This window comes from Ciconia boyciana, chromosome 11, assembly GCF_034638445.1.
Source record: "Ciconia boyciana chromosome 11, ASM3463844v1, whole genome shotgun sequence".
Taxonomy (NCBI): Eukaryota; Metazoa; Chordata; class Aves; order Ciconiiformes; family Ciconiidae; genus Ciconia; species Ciconia boyciana.
Window position 1 is genome coordinate 4,739,064 of NC_132944.1, and position 20,895 is coordinate 4,759,958.

At 45.9% G+C, this 20,895-nt stretch overlaps 1 protein-coding gene across 2 annotated transcripts in view; it reads left to right on the top strand.

The window, feature by feature from the left end:
- The window catches only part of RBM6 (RNA binding motif protein 6), a 60,208-nt gene that overhangs the window by 24,159 nt on the left and 15,154 nt on the right, over positions 1-20,895 (top strand). For both annotated transcript variants that reach the window (XM_072875706.1, XM_072875708.1), the window contains exon 7: positions 19,297-19,371. In XM_072875706.1, the coding sequence (XP_072731807.1) occupies positions 19,297-19,371 (75 nt within the window). The remainder of the gene's footprint in view (positions 1-19,296; positions 19,372-20,895) is intronic.

The following is a 20,895-nucleotide window of genomic DNA, read 5'->3' on the forward strand; positions in this document are numbered from 1 at the left end:
TACATCCCTTAATTCTCCTCTCTACTGCCTTCTTCCTCCTAATTTGCCTGACTAAGAATCCATATCAATTATCTAAAGCCTTTTTACCTGAATACCAAGTCTTGCTGTCATGGGAGGAGAGTCATGAGTCAGATTCAGAGCTGTGCATCTGCAAAAATGTACTTACAGTTAATGAGTCTTCACAGCTGGGGTTTCAGAGGTCCCACTAAGCGCTCGCAGTTGCCTCTATTTTCAGTTACAGAGGTACTGCAACTTAGAAAATGTTTTACAGAAATAATTCTGTTGCTGGGAAAGAGCCTGGTGCATTCCCACTGGGGTGTTGGTGGGGAGCACAAAGAGAGAAGGCTCCAGAATTAATTATTACTTTTGCCATCAGTGACAACTTTTATTTCCCCTTCAGTGTTGCTACAATTCCCAATTTATTTTGTTGTCACTGGGGAATTTGTAATTATGCATGACACTCCTTTTAACCAAAGGCCTCTCCGTATTCTCTCCCCAGTTCTGCTCACATGAAATAATGTCTCCCTATGCGAGAGCAATTCCCAAACACCTGGAAATTTGGGAATTCCTCTTTTTCCTGTTGTTGATGCCTGCTCTGCCCCTTCTCCCATTTGGAGCATCCCTACATACCTGGACAGGTGTTTGACTTGATCAGATTCAGTCCATTGCTACAGCAAAGAGCCTGTAAGCACCAGTCCTTAAATTGAACTGAGTTCCTAGAGGTGCCCAGTAAATCACTGTACACACATGCACATGAGGAGGTTCTGGCTGGCATTCAACTGCTGCTTACATTGACCCTCCCCAGCAGCAGTTATAGCAGGCCTTCAGGCTGGATAATTTTTTACCCTGTCTCCCTTCCAACATTCAGGAAGGGTGCTGCCAGAACCCCGCTAGCAGTGGGGGTGATGGTCCCAGCCGTGCACGCTACCGGGCACACGTTAAAAACAGGTAGGGTACGAAGTCTTCCAGTTTTCCTTCCTGCTATACATGGCTCTGTGTGTGTGGAGAGGAAACCTGGAAGATGGAGTGGCTGGAGGGGATAATCTCCAAAGCCTGCATGTTCCAATCTTCACTGTGTTTTAGTAGAGCGACAGTAGTTTGTAATTAGTGAAGCAAGAAATGTGCTTTTTGGCCTGGGGTGACCCAAGCTATATGAATTTGGTCAGGAGAGTTGTAACCTCTAGATTGCCCCACATAGGTTGACTTCTCTATGTTGCTCTTGATTGAACATGAAAAAAAAAAGGCTTTCTATTTAATTTTTTTTTTTAAAAAGAGATAAGTAGTAAGATTTGTATCTGACCTGCTGCAAGGGAGGGAGCTGACTTTTTAAGTTCTCAGTAAAAGCCAAATAGAGATATCCAGAAAGGGAGTTAGGCAATTCAGTTGTCCTTAGACAATAAATATCCCATTTTAATATCTTCCAGGGTAGATTTCTAAGATCTGCTTAGACTGAGAATTAATCTGCATTTTTACAAGCTGCAAAAACCAAAACCTGTGTTAGCTAGGACTTAGATTCCTTGGTAGTTCAGTTATTTTCGGAAGGTTATCAGCTATCCCTGTCAAATTCAGTCACTTGTGAGAGCATAAATAGCAAAACAGTGTCAGCCCACAGTGACATCCTAGCCCCTCACTAGTCAACCTGCCTCTTTCTCAGTCATCTGTAGGCTAGGAATAAATAGCTTTTGCAGAGACAGTGTTTTTGACGCTGTTTAATTCCTGTTTAGCTGCCCCTGCCTCAAGAACAATTTGCTGTATGCCTATATCGTATAATTCCTATATTGTGAAATCCTTTTATTTTACTCATCACAGACCAGCACTCAATTAAGATAATTCCCAAATTTGCTAGCTACAGATTTACCAGGTCCAACTCTCTCCATTCAGTAAGTCTAGCATGTGTATGTGACCGCTGAGATTTGAGGGGGCTTTCTATTAAGTACATCGTGATAAGGAAACGTCCATCTTCTATGTTGCCCTAATTTTGTAGGGGATTTTCATTCCACTTGTATTAATTGCTGTAGCTAACGTAACGAAAATACCCCCCTTATTAATTGCTTTGCCTTGTTGATTGTTGCGTTGGCAATTTATTACAGCTAAAGGGTCCCATCTAACGTATGTGAAACGGATGGATTGCCGTTGTTGCTAGTGCGGACGTGTTGGGCGGCAGGTTTGGCTGAGCGAAGCGCCGGCTGCCAGCTCTCCTGCTGTCTTTGGGAGGCTCTTTGCCCCGGTAGGGCAGGTGGGCTGTTGAGTTGTTTTGCAGAACCTGAGTGCAGCCCTTGTTGTAGCCTGATGGTTGTGATGCTCCTGTTGTCTTTTGTTACAAGTCGGCTGTCGTTTGACATTTATGAGAGGAGACCTCTTTTCTGTCTGTGATGAGCTGCTTTTCCTTTGGGGAGGCACAGGTATTCTGAATGGAAAATGGGGTTTCCATCTGCTCAGTCACGTGTTTTTTCCTAAATAATCTTTCCCTCCTTTATTCTCATTTTGAAAGGTTGTACTGTGGCGTGGCATTTATCTTACTGCATTTTCTTTGCATTAAGGGTTGGTGTAGCCCATGGTGTAGTAGTGTTCCTGTCTTGGGGCACCATTTTGGCTTCTTAGAAGACAACTTCAGGAATACATCCCACGGCTCTTGTTCTTCACATGCGTTGGGATCCCATTGAGTACCTGAGTTCTCTCTTGCGCTTCTCCTTCACCTGTAGAAGAAACACATGTAATAAGCTTGTTATTGGGTGCAAGAAGATCAGGTGGGAAATGAAGTACCCTTCGTGTACTGTCGCGTATCATAAAGGCAGGTGAAGGAGGAGAGATGGAGAGATCCTTTCTCTGCTGCCTGGATATTTTACTGTTTTAGCTGAGGTGTGCAGCTGGTTGTTATACATATGGAAGCAGAAAAAACTTTTTTTAAGCTTAGGAGCAAATTATTAGTCTTGACTGACTATGTGGTATTGTCTCCAAATCTTCTCAGGCCTCAAACTTAGCAACACTGGCAGCGTGAATATTTCCTCGCTTTTGTTGCTAGTAACTAACATCTTTGTAATCCTTTCCTCCTGTTTCTTAAGTAAGAGGGCAAAAATGGGAGAGCTATAGCATAAACTTTTAAAAATACATACTTTGTAAATTATTGTGGAGGTCTCCAGGCATATGCTAGAGCGGTTGTTCCAAGACTTGCTCTTGTGCCTTCCTGCGCTGAGACCGGCACGTTTCGGAGAGCGGTTTCCCCTGCAGTGCTGTGCGGTCCTGGTTCAGCTTGCTGAGCACAGCGATACCTCCATTCCATGCTTGTTTCTTGCTGGAGAGGGTAAGAGGGATTCTTACTGGATTTTGTGGGTGCTCACTTTACTTGAGCACATCCCACCACCGTGCAACTGGAAGCATCAGCTTTCTCAGTGTGTTTCTCCTGCTCTGAGCCCGTCCCCTTTTATCCATTCACTGTAGTGCTTTTCTGCATTTAGTGTGAACATAGGTTCTGGTACAGATCAGATTTCACAGGCTTTTCACTGTAGCTGTTGGTGTTAAAATCCACAAGATGCTGTGACAAGCAGGCAAAGCCTAGGACTTTCTGTCCTGAAAACATTTGCAGTAACCAGTCACAACTCTGTGTGGCTTCCCAGTTAAGATAACCACAGAAGGAGCTTGTGGTTACCCTGAGAATGTATCTGCTCTGGTCACCTGTAGCCTTGGAGTATTTATTGAAGCCTGCGGTGCAATTTGTAAAAGAAAACCTGTGTCCAAACATCAAAAATAATTGTTTTCCTTTTGGTAGGATATGCTGAGCTGTGGAGTCTGGCATTTTTTTCTAGAACCTGCAAAATGCCCCTGTAGTGGAAGATGACACCCGCCTCAAGGGTATTGTCTCAGGCTGTCTGGTATCCATCGTTGACTCACTTGACAACATCAGTCCGTCTCTTTAGCTGTAACCTGCAGTTGAGGGTGGTGGTGACAATTGAGCGTGTCCACAAATACACTGAAATCCACTGCATGTTAGGATAAGGGTGCTGGAGATGGCCTTGCTTTTGATACGTCCTCTTTGGGTTATCAGCTGGAATTATCTTCTGCTTTTCTTGTTGTATATTAGGTGCATGGATTTTGCTCAGGTTGTATCATTAGCACACATCTCTCCTTTTTTTTTTTTTTTTTCCCCTCCTGCTTTTGACTGCATGGATTTCTAGAATTACCTTTTGGAGTCTTCCACTTTGAGTGTGTGTATAGAGAGGGGAAAGGCTTGTATACCTAGGCAGTGTTTCTTCTATAAACATCCTAATGATTTGGGAAACATGCACATTATGGAGTAATTTTTATGATCAGGTGACCTATGGAAAGTTCCCTCCGTAGGCTACCTTGTAATCAGATGAGTGTGTTTCCAGGCAGCAGAGCTGATTTGTTTCTTTTTTTGTGTCTGATTCAGTGTGTGACCTCGTCACAAGCTCACCCTGGTCTTGCATCACTGGGGCTTGACATGTTGAGTCAATCGTTTGTTCATTCCCACTTGGGTCTCACTAATCGCTGCATCCTACCATCATTCAATGGGAGCTGTAAGCCTCTGAGATCAGTACGGAAGTCTGCAGTGGGAGGCTCCTAGTGCTGGGCAGAGGTTTGCCTGTGAATAAGCAGTCGGATCTGCCTGCAATGACCTGTGACAGGGCTGGGTGCGTGGGTGTACATGTGTATATCCTCAGTGACGTTGTGGTAAATGCACTGTCTGCTTTTCTGTTTGGAAGGACTGCCTTAATCTCTGCGTGCTACAGAGACCTTCCTTGTGCAGAGAAGGGTGTCTTTTGTTGTAAAATGTGACTGCCAAAAGATTCTGGTACTGAAAATACTTCTCTGGACCTTCTTCTCTTCTGTCATCTCAACATCTTCTGTCGTCTCAACTGTTCAAGCTGTGTGAATCCTCTTAGCCTCTCTTCCTTTGGCACAGGAGGTTGTAAGAGATCTTCTGCCAAAGACTTCACACACTCTTCCTTCAGCCAGTGGTAGTTGCCCATCAATGTGTTTTTTCTAGCCCTACCCAGATAAAAAAACCTACAACATTCTTCTTGGCAGCTCTGTCCTGCCTTGCCTCAGGAAGCAAACCATGCTAACCAATGTATTTTAAAATAAGTGCACTTTTAACTGGAAGAGTTGTGAAGCTGCATCTTCTTGCTCTACTTGTGTGATCCCAGCTTGCCATGTCCCTCTACCTCCCTGCTCTTATTCCAAAATCCTGTCCTCCTTTGTGCCTTCCTCCTTTTTTCCTTCAGCCTTACCGTACCCGTGTGATGAGGATCGTATGCATTTGCTGCTGCTGAACTGCTGCTCTGTAATGGGATTTTCCCAGAGGACAGCTTCTGGGTGAGCTGCTTGGAGCATGCAGCAGATGCTTAAGCAGGACTTCCTTAGTATCTCTGATTGCTGCTGGGGACGTATAGCCCAGCAGGGTTATCTCAGGACTCAAATATTGCTGTATATTGCAGAATTATCTATGCTGTGTGAACTTCACTTGGGCTGCTATATTAATAGGTTGTTCCACGTAAAGCATCTCTCCCTCCCCTTCTCTAAAATGAAACTGCTCTCTCTCTGGCCCCTAGACATTTATGTTCTGGTTATGGGTTTGTTGGGATTTTTTTGCTGGTTGACATTAACAAATCTGTTTGATGATGTATCTCTGAAATATCCATTCTTTCTCTGTAGATCTTACATGCCTTGTTAATCAAGTTTTTCTCTGTTGGGATAGATGTTCTATTTACAGTGCTGGGAGCTTGAGCTGGCAAATGTTAAAGCATAATTGTGATTTCTTGAAATTTCTTTCAATAACTTGATCCATGAGTGATTGCCAAGATAAGTGTCCAGTCCTCTCTGGCTGATTGATCGTATGATGTGATATACCAGTACTTGCAGTGCATCACTCACTCCTGGTGGGTACCGCATGCCACTGTGCAGCGTCCAAAGGTGCATGGGGGTGGGTGCTCCCTAACTGGTGGCTCAAAGTGAGGAACCACTGTTGGGCAGCTGGACCTTTGGTCATGCTCAGCATGGCTGTTGTAAAAATGGGGGTACTTGAAAACTTTTGCTTGTGAATATGAAGTGCAATGTGTACCACAGATAAGTCTGCTCTCTGCCTCTTCCATAGGGCTAAAGTTGTATTGTAGAGCACTCATTGGCAGAGCAACACCTAAGAAATAGCTTTGTTTCGGTCATTGTCAACCTGCGAAGCGTTTTCCTGAGTTTTCCTGAGTGACGTGGCATCTGGCACGCTTATCCTTTGAATTCGTTTGTAGGTGAGATTTTGCCTTGAGCTAGAAAGGATTTGAAGTAGTCCTTGGATGCACGTGCAGGATACAGACGCTACCCTGTCTGTGTAGCTGTCGGGTCCTCTCCTCCTAACGTGTTAATGGAACAGTTGTGTGACAATGAGGAAATCTTAATCACAGATGCTACATATAGGTGCAGTTTCACCTTAAAACGAAGAGCAATGTTCTACTTTTACTCACAGATTGTATATTTTTTATTGTGTTTACATTCATGATTGATTGATTTTCTATGAAGATCTGTAGAAACTCTAAATATATTCTTGTGTAACCATTTGGAAGGTGTTTATCATTGCAGCGTCAAAATGCTTCAAAGGGGTATGGTAAATCGGCTGTAGGACAGATAGCGTGTTGCCACAATTGATAGATTGTGTACGTGGTCAGAAGGTGATTTTGGATTAAGATGTAAAATCCCTTGATCAAGCTCCTATATGAAAGTTAGTAGGACTCATGCCACTAATTTGCTTTGATGCTTTTGAAGTAATCCTTTAAGTAAGCTGGTGACTATCAGAATTGCAGATGCACTGTCAGAAATTCCCTCTGTACTCTGGGAGGTGGATGGTGCTGGTGATACGGCTGAAGTTACTTAAAGGAGACACACAGGCAGTGAGAGGGAAATGTCTGTATGGGTTCAGTTTACATGAATAAAAGCATCTCAGCGAGCACACCCTAACTTTAATTTCCAGAGCAAGACCATTTTCTATCATGGTTTTGCCATAATGATTTGCACAAGACCTGTCATTGTGAAAGAGACAGCAGTCCTTCTCAGCCCAATCCCAGCAACGTCAAGGGGAACACCAGATATGTTTTACAAGCATATGAGCCAGATTATAGCGATAAGACTCCATCTGGACTGTTTTGATAAGTGGGAGCACACCAAAATGTTGTTGCAATTTTCACTTGATGAGTTGTTTTTGTTAGCGTCAGCATCAGAACTGTTCGTTCATACTTTTATGCTATCTTGGCGATGATTGCTTTTTCCATTCCTTGGTGCACTGTTGATGTTGGATTGCTGGAACAGGAAGGTAAAAGGTTGAGTCCAGAGGCTGAAGAAAAATGTCAAACTGCACATTCCCTGGGGTTAAGGAAGGCAGAAGCACTGTTTCCTTCTCCTAGAAGAGCAATGGTCTGCCTGCTTTTCTGCAGAATCTATGGGGGTTTTTTGCATAACTAGGGTTATGATAGTGAGAGCGAGCTTGAATTCCCTTCATATGTGGATTTTAGTCTGTTTTCTTCCCAGTTAAGTTTGTGTTGGACCTTTTCAGTGTAAATCATGGAAGTTTGGCTACCTTGAATCGGGGTACATTCAAAAAGAGTACCTTGAATTTTGCCATTTTCTGCTTGGGTTATGAGACTCACACAAGTAAAGGATTAAATTCCGATGTTTCAAGTTTGAAGATGCAAGATCAAAGCTATGGCAGTCAGCAACTTTTAGTTGTGAATTTCTGTTTCCATTTGACTGTAACTGGGCTGTTAATGTTCTTGACTAGAAATGAAACATGATTACAGTGGAAAATGGGGGCTGGCACGCCTGAGTGGACTATTTTATCATTATCCATCAATTACAGGCAACAAGGAAACAGGTATTTAACACAGAAGGACACACAGTTATTATCCGCCCCATCCCCCTGCAAGCCACAGGGCACCTTCAAGACTTTTATTAAAGCTTTAATACCTACAGAGATCACAAGAAACACTGTATGCTACAGGATCAGAGATCAGGAGCGTTGCTGTCATTCTGCATCTGTGCAGGACAAGAAAACACGTTAGGTGGAAGAGCACCGAGGGTGCTGGCAGACAACAGCCCTCTGCACTCTGAGGAAAGGCACGAACTTCCCCAGATCCTCTCTCGTTTCAGTGGGGGAGAATTTCTTCTTGCATCATATCTGGCAACCTGTTTAACCCAACATGTGTGAATGGGACAGCAACTGAGAGGTTGTCAGTACCACTGTGTGACCAGCTTACTGAATCTTAGGCTATGATTGCTCCCAGAAGGCGGCAATGGGGGAAAATCCTGAAGCCATTTTGTACAGGGAGACACAGGAGGGAGGTGGAAAGTTCTTCCTGGCTTCTGCAGCAACACAAGCTGTACAATGTGCGTTTGACTTGTTACAGTGAAGTGTCTGATGTAAAGTAGCATTCTGCCTTAAGGTTTGTTTTGCTGTGCTGTTGCAGTGTGTGTATGCGTTGGCAACTACCAGATGTTGCATCCGAGTGTCCTCCTACATCTCCATCACTTCAGGCCACCTATAAGTTCAGTTAGTTATGTCTTCCACGGGATGAACAAACAGCTTCCAGAAGTAGATTTCCCAAAGGACAGGGGTCTAAAATCAAGTGCGTCATGTAATTAATTAAATTTTTAATGAGGGTCAAAGCTATAAAGCTGTAAACATGAGATTTAAGTATTTAAATCTCTGAAACTGTCTTCTTTAGAACAAGACAATGAAAGTAATTCTCTCCTGTTTTCATAGACAGCAGGGGAAATCTTAGCTGTGTGATGTACAGTCCATGTCTTAGCAGGAAATTAGCAATATTCAGATGGGCTTCGTGTACCAGATTTGAGCCAGGATGGCAGTAAAAGCACAAGCAGACATTTGTTCTACTTTTCCATCAAGGATCTCAGGAGCAGAGTTAACAGAGAAAGTAATTTTAAGTCCTCAGAATCCCAAGATGTATTTTCATACACGTAAAATCAGGTTGAGAAGTCTCACTAAGAAGCTGTCTCACGGTGCAAAGCTGTACATTAATGATGTGATGACTAAGGTATTTTACTGTTTATAGCCCTAGGTTTTTGAAAGCCTGATTGATTCTTCCCAACTTCTGATATCACTGGAGAAGAGAGCTGAGGTAGTTTGGCTTTTTTTTTCCCCTTACGAGGTGTTCTTCTGTGTCTGGTCCATGTGAGATCAGTGTTTGTCCTCTACTACGGCCCGCTTCTCTGCCCGTTGCGCTAACTTAGCTTGTCTGTTTTTCTTCCTTCTGGTGTGTACTGGGCCCATCATTAAATGTAAGAAGTGAGTTCCAAAAAGTTTGATAGACACCTCTTAGTGACAGCCAAATGATTGATCCATCTGATTCTAAGAGGAGCAGCTGAAAGCATCCCCTCTCGTGCTCCAGTGCCTGCTGCTGAGAGATGGGCAGCTGCACACAAGGAGCTGCAGGCAGTACCTCTGTGTCTGTCTGCCCCTGGTCTGCACGGGCCAGTCTCCGTACTGAGCTGTGTGCCGCTGCCTGGCTTGATACATCCCCGGGTATTAGAGTCCCACAAGAGGTTCAAGTGGCAGTACCCGAGCCACCTGCTACTGTTCTGCTTATCTGACAGTTTAAGATGTCTGTGCATGCAGTTTCCCCTTCCCAGTCCCTTAGGAATTCAGCCAGGCTGGGGCACTTCTGACATAACAGGGAATCGTGTTCTTTTCCTTCCTTGGTGCCAGGGTTATCGTAGGAACTGCTCTCCTGCACACTCACCTCTCTGGCTAGACTCTCCTGAAGAGCTGAGGTCAGCTACCGCAGACTCAGAGCCTGGATATTCACAGAGCAGAGTCACTTCTTCTGCCTCTTGCACCTTGACAAGGCACCAAGCTCCTTTCTTCAGCAGTTCTAGGAACTGGCCAGGAAGGAGGGATCTGGATGTACCTCTGGGTGTTGTGCAGTGCAGTTGCCTGGATGAACCTCTTAAACCCCAGTGCCCCTGTGAAGGAGGAGCTGCTGGGTCCTCTGAGGGAGCTGTGATACCCACTAGTGTTACGTTGCACCCAAGCCAGGCTGGCAGGATAAACTCATTTCCTTCCAAAGGGCTCAGATTCTGTTCTCACACTGTGCCAGGTTTCTTGGGTAAATACTGACCAAAGAGGTTAAAGCAGCTGTTTCCCAAATCACCTCCTAAGAAGAGCTCTCTTAAGAGGCAGCACCTGCTCAGATGTAGAAATCGGTACAGGCGCCAGCGTGAAGATGTGCCAGCTGCCTTGTGGTTCTGTCCAGGTGTGACTTAAGGATCTGGATCTAGCTTTTGGACAGGCCACCTCAAGGTGATAGTGACGTGCTGGGAATCATCATTGAGACGGCACAGGTAAGTGTTGCACTGCTGGTGCATTTCCCCTGGCAGCTGCCTGGGTTCTTTCTCTTACCCTTTTGGAGTCAGTATCAGGCACCCACTTTTGCCATTAACTGGGAACTTGGGTATATTGAGAAATGAAGTCTCCAAGGACAAAACCCGCTTTTCATCCAGAGCTGCTCCCTCTTCCCAGGGTTTTTGGGTCTTTTCCTTGCGGCAGAGAGGCTGTCCTGCAGGGAGCTTGCCTGAGCACTGGCTGCAGAGAAGGCGTTGCCAGTGAAGGCTCCGAGTGCTTAATTCAGTGGGCGCAGAAGTGAGTATGGAGGCACGTCTGCGAGAGCCTTTGAACTGCTCTCTTCCCCATTTACAGTTGGCGTGTTCTTAGCGAACGCTTGCTGCTGTGTAGAACATCCTGCGCTCTGCTCACCGCACAGGTCAAGCTGTTGGAATCGGTGTGTAATCCATGGTTACATGCTCCAGTAAAAGGACACACTTTTGTTTTTGTGTGGGAGCTTTTAATGCCTAATCAAATATGCTGAATTGTCTAGGAATAAATTTACTCCTTTAAGGCAGAGCTTTCCAGCCTGACTTTTTTCCAGCATGATTTTGCATTGGAATTTCTCTTTAGTGTTTTGATATTGTGCTTCAAATCTATGGGTAAGGAGCTGGCCTCATTGTTCTTCCAGCTTCCTTATGGCCATTGCTAATTGTAAGGTATCCCTGGAGGAAATGCACAGGAAGGTCCTGGGGTGGATTAGTGCATTGTGCTAATGTGCTTAATCTGTAAATTGTTTAACAGCCTTATGGGATGAGATGACCTTTGAGGAAGAAGGTGGCCGTGTAATAAAGTATTGAGAAATATGTCCAGGCACTAGAACAGCATTTTGGAGAGAGAAGGGAAATCCCTGTGTTGGGAGCAAAGGGAGTCTTTGAAGCAGCTGTTGTTCAAACACAGCGTCCAGGCAGTAGACCATGGTGAATCAGAAAAGGAATATAGATGAGGCAGAGCCATGTGGACCCTTCCCTCGGGCTATCTATGAATAATGATACTCAGTATGCTAAATATTTAAATACTCTTAAGTTTTGATAGTTTAAGTATACTTTTCAAATAGAGGATTCAACCTGATTCATATTTTTTTGGGCATGGGAACAAGTGTTTGATGTAGAATCATAGAATCATTTAGGTTGGAAAAGACCTTCAAGATCATCGAGTCCAACCATTAAAGAAGGGCATATGCATGACCTTCTTAGCTTACCCTGTAATAAGTCCTTAACCATCCATGCTTCTCTTTACCTGTGGAATGGGAGCGCAGCCAGTAACACCAGAGCGCAGAACTTGTTCCCCTTTGAGCTCCTGTCTCCTGATGTCCCCAGACCCTCACCGTCTGAACTCTAGAAATCCTCTTCTGACCCCTTCGTACTGTATAGGAAAGGCTTTAATTTTAAAATATCTGCATTTTTCTAGTGATCCTATAATGCTGATCTGCAAAGATGCCCTCTTCAGAGAGGTGAGGGAAGCTGGAGGTTAGAATTAGCTGGGCAGGGAGACGTTAGGACTTCCAGTGGCAGGTAGAAGGTCCACTGCGCTTCACTGGATCAAAGAAAACTTTCAGATGTGTTGAAATCTCCTTAAAGGGTGAAATGCAGGAGCCATTCATATCACCTGCCACCCAAAGCTGGCCCTAGAGCATGTGAAGTCCTAGGCACATGGCTGTGACACATCGCTGTTATCCTTCCTGGAGCTGTAATTGGGAGCTTGCCTGTACCGACTGTTTTGGTGGTGTTCTCGGAGCAGGACTGAGTGTGCTGACAAGTGAAGCAAATGCTGTGTTTAAAAGATAAGCACTTTGAGAGTCCTAAATTGGAAGTGAATTGGAGTTCAGAATTCAGGCAATAAAATGTAGAGAGCTGGCATAGTCTGCAAGGCAATTTCTGTGTATATTTGTGAAAAGGATGTCAGTGGGGGGAGATGAGTTGTAGAAAGATACTGGGACTTGCTTAAAAAGAGTATGGCTGGTATCCAGGGAGTTTCGAAATCGTAGGAAGAAGACTGGAGGTGTCTCAGCAGGCTAGATTGGGTGTCTGTGGAAATAAGGTACTTAAAGGATGCAGACTGGCACCTTCTGCTCAAGGACAAATGACCCGGATAACCAGGCAGAAAGGGAGGCCTGAGGAGGGCTGTCTGGGAGCAAGTAGAAATGGAAGCTTGTGTGTCACGGTGGATGGTCCCAGTGCAAGTAGGTAATGGGGTTTGTATGAAAGGAGCTTGAAAAAGAGGCACTGAGTGCTGTCTGCAATAAAATAATCCTTGTATAGCATCTTAATCCGTTATATTTAGCTACTACATCTTTAGGACTCTCTAAGTTATCCTCCTAATGCCTCAGTTCTGTGTTAGTGCCAATTTGGTTTAACATGCCCGTCAGTGATGTGCCTGAAATTATGTTCTGTTAAGTCAGGATTGACAATAACATCTTTGGGCTCTCAGTCTCAGGCCTCCTCTGATCTTGAAGACCATGAGCCCTGAGCATGCCATGCTGGTTGGCATCAGATCACTGTTGAAACGAATGCCTTACTGCTAAATGGTTCAAAGTGATGCCACATGCTCTTGAGCTCCAAGCATCGCTGACGCTCAGGAGCCAAACATTCTCCTTTCCAGGTGACCACTAACACAACTATTGTGCAAGATTCATCTCAGTGTTAGCCTTGATAGAGACCCGTAATAATAATACACAGCAAGGTTGTTTGGGTCCACTTGGTGATGCAACCATTCCCCCGGGATCCACCGCTTGTCAGACCATCCTTTTCCCCTGTAATTCTTGAATCTTCTGCCTTGGCTGTGAGCTACGCAGCAGTAGACTACTGGACAGTGATGGATCAGGCCAATAAAAAGAATTCCCTGAGCCGCAAATGGTTAGGGAGCTGGAGAAGGGGGCTGAGAGCCTTGGGGAAAGTCCCACTACACTAGGAATTTGCTTGTAGTTACTGTTCCTGTAGGAAATGCCAGATTGCTGCAATACCCTGCAGCAGGCTGTATTGCTCTCGTTTCTTCATCTCTCCATGTTACTCTCTGTTTTCTAAATGTTTAATTACAGATGGATTGTGTTTTGTGGGTTCACAGCTTTTCTCATCTGCTTTTTGTCAAAGGTAAGCAGATGTACTGCCTGTTGCTCTGTAGAGTTGAGTCCCTTGTACAGCAGCTGCCAAGGAGCTTGGAGGTAAAAACTTCAGCATATGGAAAAAACGGGATGAGAAGCCAGTTTCTGTGGCTGAGATGATCTTGTTTTGAAATATATCCAGCTGGTCTCTTATCCTCCCAGGTGTCTTGGTGTTGGCCCTCTGCTCCGTCCCAGGAAGCTGTTGTTTCCTGAATTCCACGAGCAGCTGGGGATGTGTGGGTTAGAGGGACCTTCCCTGTTTGACGCTGTCTGCCTGCTTTATCTGAAGATGAATGCCTTAAGGGAGAGAGCCTTGTGCTCTCCCTGCCAGCTTCCCTCCAGCCTCTGTACAGAGATGAGAACCATGCCAGTGTAATAGCATGCGACACCGCAATTTACATTGTGTTGCGGTTGGGGTTGTTAAATTTGCATTTATAATCCATACTCAAATAGGAGAAAGACCTGCAAGCAGTCTGATTTGCGGTTACGATTAGATAACCTGACTTCTGCTGTCAGCCGCTTGTCTCCCTGTGCTGTGCCGTCCAGTGCATTTGGAGGCCAGGACTGGAAAACGCCCCGAGGATGGTGAGAGCTCGCTGTTCTGGGAAGTGCTGCTGGGACCGTGGGCTCCCTCTGCATTCCCAGGCTGCCTCATGGGGTGCTGTCTGAGGCTCCCCACGGCAATAAACACTAGTCATTAATCGGTTTAAATCATTTTTAAATAATGGATGTATAATGATTTTTGAATAACCATCCTAATTATAGTAAATATGCATAAGAGGGCTGAATTAACATCACATAAACGAGGTTAATTCTGGTATTTTAATGTGACTGCTTTGCTGTGCTGCCCGTAAGCATTCTTTTGTCATAATCTTTGTATGCAATTTTATATCTGTTTGCAAATGATATTTTCAGTTCATTTTTACCATGTGGAACCATGTCAGTCTTCTGACTTGGTTATTATTCAGCAAGAAGGATACCAGAACCTTTCAGTTCATGGCACGGATATTTTCCATTTAATCAAATGATGAACAATATAAGGAAGCAATTAGCTGAAGTGGTGTTTGGTTTTGTGCATGAGCCAGCCGCTGGAGGAGATCTGAATATGGTTTGCTTGTGGTGCAGGCACCTCCTTTGAGGAGTGTGGGGACAGTGCTTCCTGCACTCCCTTGGTTGCTGCTCTGTGGTTGTAGCCAAGGAGAAAACTTTGGCGTATTAATCCTTGTGGATTTGGGGGCTCCGGAGCTGAGCCTTGGTTCTGTTCCAAAAATGTTCTGGACCGCTCCAGGTGTGTGATCTGTAAAGCTGAGACTGACAATTGCTGTTCCACTGAGTCAGGTACCCATGGCCTTTCTTGTCACGAGGGACGGTGGCATGCGGTTACCATCCCACTGGAAGAGCCGGACCACACTTCCTCCACAGCAATCCACAGCTGCGCTGGTTGCTACATCCATGTCTCCGTGTGGTTTGGCAGCCCCTGCGGTAGCTGCTGAAGCATGACTCGAGGGGTGGAATACTTGGAGAGCTGTCAGCTTATTGTTAAGAGGCTCCGAAGTGAGATTTTAGTGAAGGTTTTAATGTTTGGCCAAATTCAGCTAAAGCAGAAGCCTGGTTTGATTTGAGGGAGTGTACCATGCTCCAAAAGCTCTCCCCGTTTCAAATTTTCTAGGTCACTCTTGGATGCTCTAAATTTTTTTCAGAGAAACAGTTAGCAAAAACTTTGACATTGATGATTTGTATTCTTCTGTCATCTCGGTCTTGGAGAGCATAGAGATACTTTTTTGGCAAGTTCTCCCCCTCCTCAGCCCCCAGTCATCATCATTAGGAGGCTGTCAACAAGCATGAGAAATACCAGCATGCCAACTGTAAATGTTAATTGAGAGATAAGCAGCTGAAGTGGGTAACTCGTGCCATGCCTGACCTGCGGCAGGCTGTCTCCTGGCCCTGTCAGTAGCTGCGTTGCTTCCCTAGGAAGCGGGATCAAAGCGATCTGTGCTCACATACCTGCACTGCTCGGTAGCACGCACAACTTCTGCCCATGTGAGTTAGCTGTGCTCTGTTGGGAGCAAGAGGTGAGTTCTTTCCTTGCTACAGTAGTATGATTGCAAAGAGATTAAACTAGAGATGAGTTAAAACCAGCTTCATGAGTGGGCATTATGTGTGCTAGGAGTGTGGTCTGGTTTTTTTCCTACAGTTAGGGTTCCCTTTACCCCTTGGATCTTACTGATATTCTTTTAATGCTTCTGGTTTAACTGCCTTTGGTGACAAAGAGCTTGGAAGCTGCTCTAGAAAAATTGGAGTTTCATTGCTGAAGCCTTGTGCCCAGCTGACACGCAGTCTCCAAAGTGCTTTTGGAAGGATTTCATCACCTGTGGATATCATGGTTAAGGGATTTTCCCTTTTTCTTTCCCTCTCTTAAAGTAACTTGTTCTTGTGGGTTTGGTCCCTGCTCAGTGACGGGCTTTGAGACGTTGCTGCTTGCTGTGTGTGCTTTCTGCAAACAGGCTTTACAGTTTCGTGGCATCGCCCTCTAGAACCACGTCACGATGGGATTGCTCAGTTGATCAGTCTACTGACAGTAATACTTACATACTGGGCCATTGACTATTATTCCAGATGATAAAGATTTTTTAGTTGCTTTAGCTGAACTGGCTTGTACTGGAATTATATCACTTAGACCAGAATCCAGTATTGCATCTCCAACAGGCCTCTAAGCAAAAAAGACATGTATAACTGTGTTTGAAAGATATCAAACAGTACCATATAACATTGCTTCCAGCAGTAAAGTCCTGATGCTCTGTTCTGATGAATTTGGCAATTCAGAAAAAACAGTAGAATCTGCTCGTGCCCTTAGAAATCTAGGCATTTCCATGGCTGAGAGCTCAGTGTTCCAGTACTGCAGAGCTGTGCTGCCTTTTAAACCCTTCACTGGTGAGTCAACTCTGTGTTTACTGCTAGTTTTGAGGGGGAGGTTCCTGACTGGGAGGACCAGAGAGACATTTCTGTAGCATACTGATTTAGAAAGAAAAGGCCAAGCTGCTTAGAAGTACAGGATGTTGAAAATGGACAAGGAGAATTAACAGGCGTAGTGCAGGTGAGTCGGTGAGAGAGGTCCAGGATAAAATGCGTGAATGTGGAAGAGATTGTTACAGTCTGGGTACCAGACAGTACATGTGGCGTACCTTGGGCTTACCTTTTTTTCCCCCCTAACACCGTTCCCTGAAATTCTCAGGAAATCTTCGTGAGTTCACAAAGATCTGCTCAGTTGAAAGTGGTGAACTGAAAATTAGAGTATTATCCAAAACATTTTGCAGAGAAAAGGAAGAAGATATAGATGAAAAATAATAACCAGTGACAGGGACTAGAGGAAATAAAGGTTCTGAAAATATTTGGGATGGAATCTAGTAACAAAACGAGGGAATGAGGAATTTAGTCACTGAATCCTGACAATGTGTGTCCTAAATGGAGGACTCATTTTGGTGTGTTAAATGATGATTGCAACCTTGAAAATGACTTTATCAAGAAGAAATCAGTAAGAGAGAGGTTGTTGAAAAAGTGAGCAGGCAATCAGCAGGGTGTTAAGGAAATTAAGGAGTAATTATGCAAGTGACACTTTCTGCAGTCTGAGAACTGAATTTGCAGTAGAGACCAGCACCACATGCACTTAAAAACCATTTTCCATAAAACCAAAAATAATCTTAAGGCTTTCTGACAAGCTTTATCCTCAATGGCTGGTGGAAGGCGGCTGCTGGCAGAAGGATGAACCTGTATGATGGATTGCCCTACCAGAGGAAGTGTCCTCCAATCTAGCTGTCCTTGTTTCCCCAGCTCATAGGCAGGGCTGCAACTGCCTGCTGAGGAGCTGCTGTTTCCGAGGACTTTCCTGGGCTCACGCAGCGGCCGCAGCCCTGCTCGTGAGGATGTGCACCCTGCCTTCTCTCCCTGCCTGTGCTCAGTGGGTCCTCAGGCAGACACGGGCATTTCTAGCCTGCTCTCCTGGCACTGCCTGTCTCTTGAGTGTGTGGTGTGATGTGATGTGATGTGATGTGAAGGGTGCCCTGCCTGGGAGAGGGAGCACGTTCGTCTCAGAGGGACCGACAGTCCTAGTGGAACAGCCTTGATTTCCACTTCCCTGTCTTTCTCACTTGTGTTTCCTCACATGCCTTAAAGAAGGTGCAAACCTTCTCCTAGACATGTAAAGTAGGCAACACTCCCTGCTCAAATAGACCTGGGGAAGATTCCTTGCATCTGAGGTGGCAGCACTGTACTCTGGGTACACACGCCAGCCCTCAGCAAGGTCTAGGAACGGCTCAGTTTTCTGTCAGGCAATGGCAAGTCCATGCTGGAAAGCAGTGCTTGAACAGCTGGGTGGCAGAAAGGAAACCCCTGAAGTGTTCAACACATATAGGCCTGGTAGGAAAGGACGGCCTTGGTCCATAAAAGGCAGGCTGCCGAGAGGGCAAGTGGTGGAACCCGACCGTACAGGGCAGTGTCTTTGGTCTCCAACTTTCTCTGCTGCGTTTGTTCGTAGGGGTTAAAGGATTGTTGTTGTACCATCGCTAAGTGATTCCCTCCCATGAATTCTTCCCTCCTACTTTACATATTCCCTAGCATCTCCCTCACATTCTGCACAGCAATTTATGCATGGGTGTATCGTGACTTCTGAATAATAACTTTGGGAACTTGTTTTCTCATGTTCATGGTTTGCTCCGGCGGCTCTTGCGTGACTAGGCTACTGGGTCAGAGTACCTGGCAAGCTTCCGACTCACCAGAGGCCTCCAAAATAGCTTGGGGCCATTTACAGCTCCCTGACATCTGTCTGTACCATCCAGCAATGGGCCAGAAGAGCGACTGCTCTCCTGGGACTTGGGAGACCTGGGTCTGAGTCTCATTATTGTCACCGAGTCTCATATTGTGGTATTGGGAAATACAGACTGCCTGGTCTGGCAGTGCCTCCAGCGACATGAGATGTCTCATGGCTCTGTGCATTTGCGGCTCGGCCTGCACCCTGCATGCCCAGGCATTGTCTGTTGTCTAGGCAGATGCGAGCCACCAGGAATCCTTGCTGCTCACTGCTTTGACAGGCTGCTCTGGGCAGGAGCTGGGGGACTTGCACCTACGACTTCATTTCACCCTTAAATCATCTGCATTTCAGCAAAGCTTATGGATTTGTTCGGCTCCTGACATCTCTCCAAAGCGTGATGCGTGGGGCTGAAAGCAGTGTGTCTTCGTAGGCAGTGCTGCTGCTGCACAGGTGCTCGAGGCCAGCCCCACCAAGGACTGGCTGCAGAGCCAGTGGCCTTGCCATGTGCTGGCATATTTCCCTGAAGGAAAGCCAGGGTTTCATGAGTGACATGAAGACTAACCCGAGTATGAAAATCCTCTCACCTTGTATTCCTCCTCAAGTAGCTGCCTTGTGGCCAGCCTGGTGGTGGCTGGTGTGAAGGAGGCTGTCCAGCTGCCCCTTTCCAGCATGTGGACAAAGCAAGTTAAAGCAGGTTTCCTCTAGTGCTCTGGTTACTCTGTCTCTGCTCTTCCTGGGAGGTGGCAAGCCTCTTCTGCCTAGTTCCTATGGAGCTAACGCACAGCTTTGTAGCCCCGTGCTAGAGCAAGGCACAGGCAGTTTCCCTTCCACTTCCACGGCAAAGCTCCAGCTAACTGAACCGGGAGACTTTCTCCCCCTTTCACCCTGTTTCACTTGTGAAACCTTTAGGAACCAGAGCTGTAATCCCTTTCTTTGCCTCTGAGTAATCTGTGTGTGCGGGCACATTCGTCATTTACCCCCTTGTCTCAACAGGGAACTCTTTCGATTGGTGGCAAAGAAGTGACCCTTGAGTACACTCCGTGCCCAGAGTTTTGGCGCTGCAAACGTGTAAGTATGCGATCAGAGAGCTGTGTTGTGCTTCCCCTGCTGGCTCTCGTGGCAGTGGCAGCAGAGAGGAGCGTGATATTTGCTCAGTGGCTGAAGATCCTTAAGAGTAATACCTGTCCTGAAGCTCTTGCCTCTTCTAAACTTCTCTGGTTTTCCCTACCTTGTTTTTTGTACCACCTATGTTGCTTTGGTGCAGGTAGCCAGTGTTTTATGCACAGAGCAGTATCATCCATATGTGGTGGTTCCCTTTTAACATGGGGAAAATAGCGTGTGGATCCTTTCTCCTTAAAAGCCAAAATGAGACAGTGATTCTGCCAAGCAGAATGGAACAGGCTTTCACTCTGGTTCATGTGTGTAACTGCAAGTGTCTTCACTGCCCAGGTAACCAGAGCTTTCACCAGCGTAACAGTGCAAACCACCCCTCCGTCCCACGCAGGAACCCGTGATCCAGATTTGAGTGTAGTAAGTGCAGCAGGGAAGGAAGCATGGAAATGAGTCCAAGTCCAGGCAGCGGTTAGTGCAGACTGGAACTGGCTCATTTCTGGGAAGGCACAGTTGCCTGAGGGTCAGTTTTGTTCCCACGCCCTTCCCACGGTTCGCCCAGAACAGGCGCTTTCGGCTGCAGTAGGCTGGGGAGGAGTGCTAGAGCAAAGGGCAGGGCTGTTGCCTTCATTCCCACTGCCTGCAGACCAAGAGGTTGCAGCAGGGCGGGAAGGGATTGGTTCTGGTTGGAATCCCGCCTTGACCACTGGGTCACACTGGGCTACAAAGACCCTCATCCAGGCTAATTGGATGCACACCAGTTAGCAGAGCCATTGCTCGGCGCCTCATCTATGCCTGCAATCAAGTAGAGACAGCAGTTTCAGGCAGTGGTTTCACAACGGCTCTCAGTGCAATGAGAAGTAGCTGAGCGTACGTCCCTACTGTTGTTGTGCACAAGCATGGCCTGAAAGAGCTTTCTCGTGCCCCAGAGCATTTGCAGGGCTTTAGTTAGAAGAAAAAAAGATGTATGAAAGAGAAGCAATGCATTTACAGAGAGCTCGAAGAGGAAGTTAGGAATGCTGTGTTCGGAGAGAGCTGTGAAGATGGGGCGCTTGGCTCTTTCCACAGTGGCTCTGGGTGGGATAACCATCCGAGCCCGTACAGCTCTACCTCTTGGCTAGCAGACACCTCTTCATTGACTCTCCCTGTGCAGCAAATTACATCAATATCTACAGTTTAGCTCAGATAATGACTTTGTCATTGCTTTAGGAGCGAGTTGAGATTAGAGAATACAAAGGTAACTTTGGATCCTTTGAAACCACAGGGTGGCTAGCAGTATGGTGCCTGGCATGGAGCTTTTTGGTCCAGCATCACTTGAGAAGGGAAAGGGTCCTGTCTCAAGGACTAGTAAAGTACCTCCATGGTGTGAACAAATCTGTGCTCAGAAGTTGTGTGAAAATCCTGTTCCCAAGGCAATCCCAGTTGTGAGCCGTGTGAGCATTTCCCTTCCATTCCAGCCAAGGCTCCTGCTGCCATTACCCA